This window comes from Stegostoma tigrinum, chromosome 2 (assembly GCF_030684315.1).
Source record: "Stegostoma tigrinum isolate sSteTig4 chromosome 2, sSteTig4.hap1, whole genome shotgun sequence".
In the NCBI taxonomy this organism is placed as follows: domain Eukaryota; kingdom Metazoa; phylum Chordata; class Chondrichthyes; order Orectolobiformes; family Stegostomatidae; genus Stegostoma; species Stegostoma tigrinum.
The window spans coordinates 57821608-57830946 of record NC_081355.1 but is presented as its reverse complement, the minus strand read 5'-3'; the positions used below and the strand labels follow the sequence as shown (position 1 = coordinate 57830946).

At 41.0% G+C, this 9339-nt stretch overlaps 1 protein-coding gene across 1 annotated transcript; it reads right to left on the bottom strand.

Annotated features, from left to right (window-relative positions):
• Positions 1-2793: 2793 nt before the first annotated feature.
• Positions 2794-7171, bottom strand: evx1 (even-skipped homeobox 1). Its single transcript, XM_048563536.2, has 3 exons — positions 6517-7171; positions 5226-5458; positions 2794-3951 (listed from the first exon to the last, which is right to left on the bottom strand). The coding sequence occupies exons 1-3, from the start codon at positions 6902-6904 to the stop codon at positions 3418-3420; spliced, it is 1155 nt and encodes a 384-aa protein (XP_048419493.1). The 5' UTR covers positions 6905-7171; the 3' UTR covers positions 2794-3417.
• Positions 7172-9339: the final 2168 nt, after the last annotated feature.

The window sequence follows — 9339 nt, the reverse complement described above, 5'->3', positions numbered from 1 at the left end:
TGTAACGAACTAAACCTGCATTAATACAACATAATTTGGGGTAGTGGCGATTTCAGTCGTTTCAGTTCAGCATGTACATGCCTAATTGTTGCACTTTTTCATAACACATCCTTTTGTTTTGTCACGGGTGCTCTTGTGTCAATTGCACTTTTATCCGAGAGCCTGGCAACATGGGTTGAGTTTGATCTGACGAAGGTGACTGACATACGGTGGAGTGGAGGCACTCCAGCGTCTGAGCATAAGGACCAAAAGGAACTTTGAAGCAGCAACAGGAAAGCCGTTGCTGGAATCCCGCATTGAGGGATTATTCTGAATTCTTCAGTGATAACACATGACAGCGGCGTTAAAGCGATGGATTCATGCAGTCAAACTGTATTGCTAGCAATACTTTACATGCGTTTCTTTCGTCAGTAAACACATATGTACAAGCATATGTCCATATATACCTGTATTTGCGCACACGCATGAAGAGCAAATTTGAACGGATGCAGTGAATAGGCAGTGCGGCAGTCAGCTGAGAAAGAGTTGAAAACTGTTCTCGGCCCCAGCTCACATTTGAGTGAGTTTAGCGTTTATGGAATGTTCTCCATTGCCTCGTAATAAGAACAAGTTTGGAAGAATGATCTTCACCTGACATGTAAACTGGTCTGTTCAGGCAACAGATGCTGTATGATCTGCTGAAACATTTATTTCTCAAGAACATCATTTTTTGACGACGAGCGACTATTCAATTTAAATGAATAGCGACGCTCTGTAAGACAATCGGTTGGTAATTTTCCACATACTTGGCATTCGATAGACTCCTGTATGACTCGACAGATGTGATTTCATTTGGCGTAGTACCCTGCTTTAATAGCAAAAAAAAGGGTCATAAACGAGTATATAACAGTCACAAAGACAAGAAAATAGCTCGAGTGGAAATCTCATTTTTGAGCTTGCTCTGCATATGCCATTAAAGTAAAACGATATGGGTAGTTGTTATCTAAACTTTCCTATTTCGGTTTTATCTGTGAAACAAGAATTGGGAATTTACATTTCGCTAGTGATTTAAATCTTTCTTGTCCTACCCACTTGCTTAAATGGAACATTATCCGAAGCATATGCGTCGTAATCAACTTGGTCACACTTACAAGAACACACGTTAATAAGGCAATCAATCAAAGCAAAACAATCAGGGCTTCTGTTTGAGCAGCAATTGGCGGCTAGAACCAGGACCCGGCCATGACATATGATGACCGGGATGTTCGGAACCAATGCTGGATACATTTCGAATGCAAGATTATGTTGTTCTTCCAACGAAGCTTCCATTTACAAAAAGACTGGTTCAATTATCCAGAAAATACAGTCAATTAAAGAATGTTCATTGGACAGGAGGCTGAGCCATCGATTTTTGAATTCCAGCATCACTTGCAGACATCTAATTTTGCCTTGCCTATTAGCTGTTAACTCAAAGAAAATATGGCTCATAATACAGGAATAGCAGAGCCATTGACCTGTCAGCTACAATTTCAAAGCCATGACCAAAATCTGTAGCTTTCCAAAATAACTTCTGCTTCACTGAAGACTGCCCAACCTAGTAAGCAAAGGAGTGAGTGGCGTAACTGTTGTTTCCTTCCCATAAGTGCTTCTCACTTTTACACATCCTTATTTTCCGTCATTTATTTGCAGAGAAGCTGGAAAACAATAAAACAGGCAAGCGAGGCCAACATCAATGGAACAAGTTTCGAATAAGCTATAAACGATTGATGTACAATGCTAAAAGTTACTGAAAGACACTGTCGAACTACAATGAATCGAAATGGTTTACTTGTTTTACTGGTCACATATTAAACATATGGGGAAGGGGGGTTGAAAAAAGAAAGAAAAATCATGTGATTAGAAATGCTTAACTCATGTTTGTTTTTAACAGAATCGTTGCAATTCTTTTTAACCACATACAAATCAAGAAAGCGACAGAATTAAAACCAACACTCTTAAAATTGTACACTTTACCTTGTCACATTAATAGTATAAATAACCTGACATTTGCCCAGATGCGATAATTATACTAATGGGCACCTCAATTTGAATGATTAGTAAAAAAGAAAAGAAACTTGCATGGCCTACAAAATTAGGCCCATATTTCCTTTTGCTCCCATCTGTGATCTCTAACTATACACAACTGACCATTTTGTGAAGATGGCTTGAATATAAATTGCTCCTTATTTTAGGGGATGTATATCTCTTTATAGGCGCACTGTTTAGCAGTGACAAGCAACAATGACTTACAGGTTGAGCTGTTAAATCTGTCATAAATTAAGGCCAATCAGGTGTAGGCCAGATTGCTGTGAAATTAACAATTCATATAATGAGGAATAATTGAACAAACAATGTCTTGAAATCGGATGTATTATATGCAGGTTCTGAAAGGAAAGCTGCTGGGTATGGATTTTGGTGTATTTTGAACAGTTACGAACTAACTTTCAATTGGTTTAGTAAAAGCTTCGTTAATACAGGAAAAGCTTAATCAAACACAATGCAATGCAAAACGAACACCAAGTTGCTTATTTTTAAACATGCCTTTTATTCTGAATGTGCAATCTAAATTATTAGTAATGTCGAAAAATATGCCACGATAAGGTATCATTTTACTTCATTTTTCTAATTTTGTTCACTTTACCATGTGCGGAAACGCAGAGCAAGGGGCTCTAGTGAAAACCGATTGAGCCCATTCAGAGCCTGGGATAAAGCAAACACAGAAACAATATTCCTTGTAAGTCTTTATTTTCAAATTCCAGAATGAATTAGCCTTGGCAAGTTTCAGCTTTGAAAATCTGAAGACAACCGCATGTGAATAAATGCATTAATCGGTTTACTTTACATGATACTTATTCGCCCAATTGACGTCTCCATACAATGCCTTGTATTTCCAGAACTGTACAGACCTCCCTGCCCTCGAGAGATTCGACGACTTTCACCGACGCAAACCAATCAACGAATTTTTAAATGCCAGCTACTATAGCAAAACAAAACCGCCTAGTTTTCAGTCTCCAAACATGATATTGAGGTGGAGTTGCTCAGTTCCCCATCACATAATCCCATCCCATTGTGGGTTGTTAACGTTTGACACCAAATTTCTATGATGAGGATATTATCATACAATTACTATTAAAACCCCAACAACGCACGTACACGACTAGAATACTCTCATCAGCATAGGACACATTTGGCAGATAACGAAGGAAGGAATTTTTATAATCCACTCTATGGTTTAGAAGTGTGAGATGGAGTCCTGCAGATATGCAACGGAGATTTTGAAACAAGGTCTAGACATCCAGAAAGTGGACATTTCCACTAGTGTCCAAACCTTTCTCTCCAGAGAAAGAGACGTGTGCACATTTGGTTTTTCTTTAATAAAGCATGCTGAAGGACGTTGCCTTATCTCGTTAAAGGGACTTCTTCCCTCTGGTCCAGGGATACCGCAGCAGCTTTGCTAAGCACGGAAGGTGTGAAGGTGAGGAATGTGTCAGTTCTGGTAGATGAAGCACATGTGAAGTCTGTCCCTGCAGCTCTCTGGACCACCCCGTTCGGCTGACTGCTGTGGCACGATAGGCATGAGCAAGGGCTGCTGCCGGCGTTGCCAATCCCATGGTTAGCGGTCGAAGGGTATAGGGAAGGGTGCCTGAATGCACACAGCAACTCGGGACGCGGGTAGGGGTGGGAAAGAACTCTGAAGGTGTCCAGGGGTCTCAGAGGGGTGCTGAAGGGGCTGCTCGCTGATGCAGATGCTGCAGACATACCCATGTGAGGATAGTAGTGAAGAGGTACATGGGATGGGAAGGGATAGGGCAGGTTGCCAGTGGCCGCAGCGTGGCTCATCATGTATGTATAGAAAGTAGGATCGGCCGGATGAGGCCAGGTCATAGCCAGACGCTGCCGCTTGTCCTTCATTCTGCGATTTTGGAACCACACCTTAAAAGCAGAAAAAAAAACAGGATTATGTTACTTGCAGAAGGCATTGGACTTGGGTTGCAAAATATGTCACGTTTTCTGTCGTCACGATATATACCCCAATTTGATGACGTTGAGGGAGAATGATATTTATCTTCCAGCATCTTCAACTGCAAATTAATTTTGAGAATCAAAGCGGGGTTGTGCCCTTGGGGAAGGAGAAGCTTGTACTTTCAGGTTGAACAAGGCTACTTAACGCAAGCGAAGTGAGCATAACAGGATCGCTCAGAGATCTTTTCTCTGGGCCCTTCAGCTTTGACAATTTATAGTCCAGCTTTTACTAGGCTACTTTTTTCGCGTGTTGATATTTTACTTTGTCGATTTTCAATCGGTTTGTAACTGCTGTACAAAACCCAAAGCAAATACTGCAACAAAAGTACAAGTACGTGAAAATCAATCCCCATCTTTTGTCAATGGTTCATACACTGCACATGATACATATAAACTCATATAGATACCCAAAATATTTGGGCTGAGAAACCTCGAGTGACCTGACGCATATTGACGTTAACCCATTCAGAGCTGGTGGGTTACACTTTACCCACAGGACCGCAATTCCTCAATACTCACCATTTGCGAGGGTATGCTGCTCATGCTAAAGACTAGCAAAGGTTCTTTGTAGCATTATCTCTTGAAGTGAAAAGTGCACAGAATAGCAGGAAGAAAATAACATCCATGAAACAAAACGTTGTTCCAAAAGCTCACAAAGATGAAAATATGACTGTCCCTTCCTCACTCATAATATTTAGAGTCAACTGTGTTCAGTGGTCTCATAAACGTTGCACCAATGCAACAGATTAAACTAAATTGATTTAGATTTACTATAATGTCATCCCCACCCCCTTCCCCCCTGGAATGCCAGGAACCGGGGTTTGAATGCAAACATTGCTCACTCCGCGTTTATAATGAACATTCTTTCGTTTCATTACGTGAATATATTTTGTGTTCAGGGTTTCGTTTTGCCCTAACTAATGCCCGATATTTCAATAAGATGCATAAGCTATTTATTTTCATCAGGGGTACCAAATATAAGGTCATTTTCTTTGTCGATCGTTTAGTTTGCTACTGATAATGTGATTAAACACAGGGCTATACTCTTCTATCTTCCTCCTTTACTGTCTTTTGTGGATGACATCGTTTCCAGCAAATGCAAAATGCATTCACTTCTCGTGTATCTTCAGATCTTAAATTGTTTACGATTAGTATCAGCACAGCCTACTTCGTCTCCCGTTCACCTTGATAGTGGTTTCTGGTAAATTTAACGCCGCTGCTAATTCGCATCTCCGGGGCCTGGAAACGTAGTTTTCCCGGTAGAATTCCTTTTCCAGCCTGGCGATCTGCTCTCTGGTGAAAGCGGTTCGGTATCGGCGCATCTGGTCAGCTCCACCGCCGCTTATCAGGCTCTGAGAGCCGGTCACTTTGGGAAGATCTGCCCCACCGTTAGTGCTCATCTGATCGGAGGGCTGCCCTGAAATCAGAATCACATCTAAAAGTGTTACCAAGTGAGGCACTAAATGCAACAATGTAAATTCAGTGAAAAAGAAGAAAATCGTTACTCAGAGACCTATCTCCTTCCGTGATTCCACATTTTGTTTTGTTCATTTTAGCCCTCCCAACACTCTAAATGTATTTAATTTGATTTATGCCTCAAAAGTATAAAAAAACAAAGTTGCGGACAGTCAAAAATTGAAGGTTAGGAATATTTGTTTAATGTCGTCGAACTATGTATCAATCATACCTGGGCACTGCGTAACAGATAACACACCCTTTGTGCCTCGGTTGGCCTTTTTTTGGGCTGGATTCACTGAAGAAACAGGCACCTTCCCTAAACAGCCGTCTCCTGGATATTTAGTGGTACAAGCTTGCCACACAAAGTGTGGTAGAAATTCCTGAACTCGTTTGAAATTGAGTCCCCCTTTTCTCAGCTTTCTTTTTCTCTGTAGTCTCCTCCCGGTTTGAATATGACTATAAAGTGCATGCCGGCTGCTGACTAACTGAGATGCTTTCATATGCACCGGCTCTTATTGAAGCTCATCCAGAGATACCTACTTCCGAGCTGGCGCCAACAAGACCCTACGAAAGTGACAATCTGAAACCTTCAAGGTGTCAACTCCTCAGAACCTGGGACTCAATAATCACTTTACGGTCTTTAAACAAGTTTCCGAAATCCATCAAGAAACCAAATAAAAATCGGAACTAGTTTCTTGTTCCATTTTCTTGAACCATTTGATTACACGTTTTGCAGTTTAAACATATATGTATATAACATCAAAACTCCGTTTAGACGGGTTTTAATTGTGAAAATGCAAATCATGGAATCGCCCAATTAAATAACACAAAATTTAATTCTACAATATAAACTGAAATATATTAATTTATGCTTCGATAAACTACATTTAAGCATTCGTCACGAAAGGCAGTAAGATCTAATTTGTTTAAGAGATAAATTCAGCAATCATTACTTAAAGAACAACTTTCACTCCAGGGTGTTAAGTAAATGGTATTGCAATCGAAATTGGTAAGTACCTTTGTTTCCGTGGTAATCTTGATTTCCCGACACACAGTCTGGAGTGCAACTGACATCTATCTCATCATAATAATCTGACTCCGTTTCCGGACTGTTCTGGACAGAGAGACATTTGCTTTTCGCCGAGCAACCATCTGATGATGACTTATCCGGGACAAGGAGCCTTGAAGCCTGTCTCATCCGAGTACTACCATCGGTCTCCTCGTCTCCACTCTCCAGTGTCACAGGCGCTGACCCAGGGCTCAAGCAATTCCTCGGAATCACATTTTCATGGGACTCGATGACTGGGCTCCCAGCTGGTTCTGACAAATTCGACACCCTCCTGCCAACAAGATTACCATGCTGACCTCGCTCCATCAACAACAGCATCTCTTTTCTTGGTTCCATTGTGTGAAGATCGGAGACCAGAGCTAGCAGAGGAACTCAAAGCAAGAGGACACAGTTCAAGGGAACACAGTTGGGTGGGGGGGATGGGAGAAGGAGGAGGTTTGGGCGGGGGTGGAGGAGGTAAAAAAGCGAGATGTAATTGACCTTCTGATGTGAGCACTGCTCTCGGAAGCACCGAGGGTCTGGGAAGGATCACCATTGCCTGCTCTTTCTAATCTGTCATTCTGATGTTGTCATCGTCATTGCAGTGCCCGGGTGACGCCAACAAACTGATTGTCAGCGGTTTACAAGGAGATAACGCCTGCCACCGCGAAGATGAAAGGAGCTTCAGCTTGTCGCTGCTGTATACACGTAAGTAACCCAGAGAGAGAGGGAGAAAGAGGAAGTGCGAAACGCAGTGAACAACTCCCACAAATCAGACAGTCCACAACATTACAGCATCTCAGGGGAGATGGAGACCAGGGCATCGGCAACTTTTCTTTGCAATTCTATTGTATTGTGTACATCCAATCGATGCGCACAATTATTTAACTTTAAAAGCGGAATCATTCAAAATGTTGATTAATTCTGCTGTCATCGTCTTCCTTATGCTTCTGTAAAACACTTTGGAGCCTCTTTCTATGTTAAAGGAAACATGGGCGCATGTTAGAATTGTACATGCTATTTAATACATTCGTTAAAACATGAACGCAAATAATGAAAGTATCTTTATATTTTTCACACCGGCAGGAGTATTTATACAGTATGCTTCCCATGAAGATTTTGCATCCAGCTTCAAGCACAGTTTTTCCTCTTTCTGATGCACATCATAATATCATTCATGGAAGACGAATGGATACAATTAAGAGTAACGGTAGACCTTCAGATATGCTGCCTGTCATTCATAGCGAGCATGTATTCCCTCAGTTTATAGTAATTGGTGCACAAACACAGACGCTGGAGGAACCATTACAATGTCGTTTAACGGAATGGAAATCATCAGAAATACAAAGTTTGTTTAAGGGCTGTTCACTTTTTAAAAATTTTAAATACACTTTCAGATTCACCTTTTGTAATTTATTGGGTTATCTTAATATTCACTGAATTGTTTGAATGGTAATATGGTTTCAGTTTCCTGACGGAGCTTTCCCTCTACAGCCTGCATACCTTTAACGGTCTCACTAGTTTTCTCAGATATTTCGCCTAATTGGCATTTTTGTTCAAGAGAGAGATGAAATTATGTTGCCGTCTCAAGCCTACTGTTTCTGTTCTTTTGCAGCCAGTGGTTTATATATGTGATAACGTTAGTATAATGCTTCCTCTATTTCCAAATAAACCGCTCTGTTCGACAATTTACATCATTTCTGTTTTAGGACACACATTTACCTGATGTTGCTTCCCGCACAGATTAAATTTGGTAAATGAAGAGAAAATGAGGAGAGCGAGCTTTTAGGTATGAATATATTGACATGAAGTATTAAGTTATTTGAATGAATTAGACCAAACAATTTCAACTGGAAGTGCTCGAAATCGGAATCCGGGCATTATTGTTAGTCAAAACTGTTGGGATCGGTAGGTAGCACTCTGTATGCATGATGTGTGTGGAAGGGAAACGTGTCAAGATAGTACAATATTTGTTGGAGATTAAAGAGCAGAACACGATTCCAAGACAGGTCACTGCGGGCCAATTGACGTATGAACGCCATCTAAAGGGGGTAGTGTAGAAACGTCAATCAAAGCGCGGGGCAGCAAAATGCCAACAGGCTTTTTTTTAAGGATTATCACTTCAACGAATGATAATCTGGTTTATTATCACGGGAAGAAATGAATTTTGTAATCATATGCACTTGGATCGCTGAGTAACACTAAAACACAAGTACAAGCCAGCAGTTAAAAGTGTTCATACGATTTTAAATCCTTCGGGCAAAATAATTTGAGCATCTTTCAAAATTTCCTCGTTGAAATTTGAATTTCATTATCGGGCTCGCATTTATTAGTTGCCTCAGGAAAGTAACTGGGGAGCGGTCGTCTGAACTATTCCAGTCCCGTTTTGAGGTGGTGTTTGGGAGAGTTCTAGCATTTCAAGCAAAGTGAAGGAACATTAATACGGTTCGAAGACATGATGATTGTGTACAGCGTGGAAGAAGAATTTGCATGTGGCTTAATTCCCATGCAGCTCCTGCTCTCATCCTTCTAGATATTAGAAGTTACGGGTTTGGCAAGTTGTTCCATTGCATCTTGCAGCCGGTAGACACTGCTTCCAACTATACATTGATGGCGGAGTGGATGCTAAATGTGGTGGATATGGTTTCAACTATTTGTTCTGCATGGTCCTGAGTGCTGTTGGAGTTGCAGTCATCCAGTCAAGTGAAGAGTACTCATCACACTTCGCACCTTATAGATAGTGGACTGCCTTTGGGGAGACAGAATTTCTAGCCTCTGCTTTGCTCTTGTAT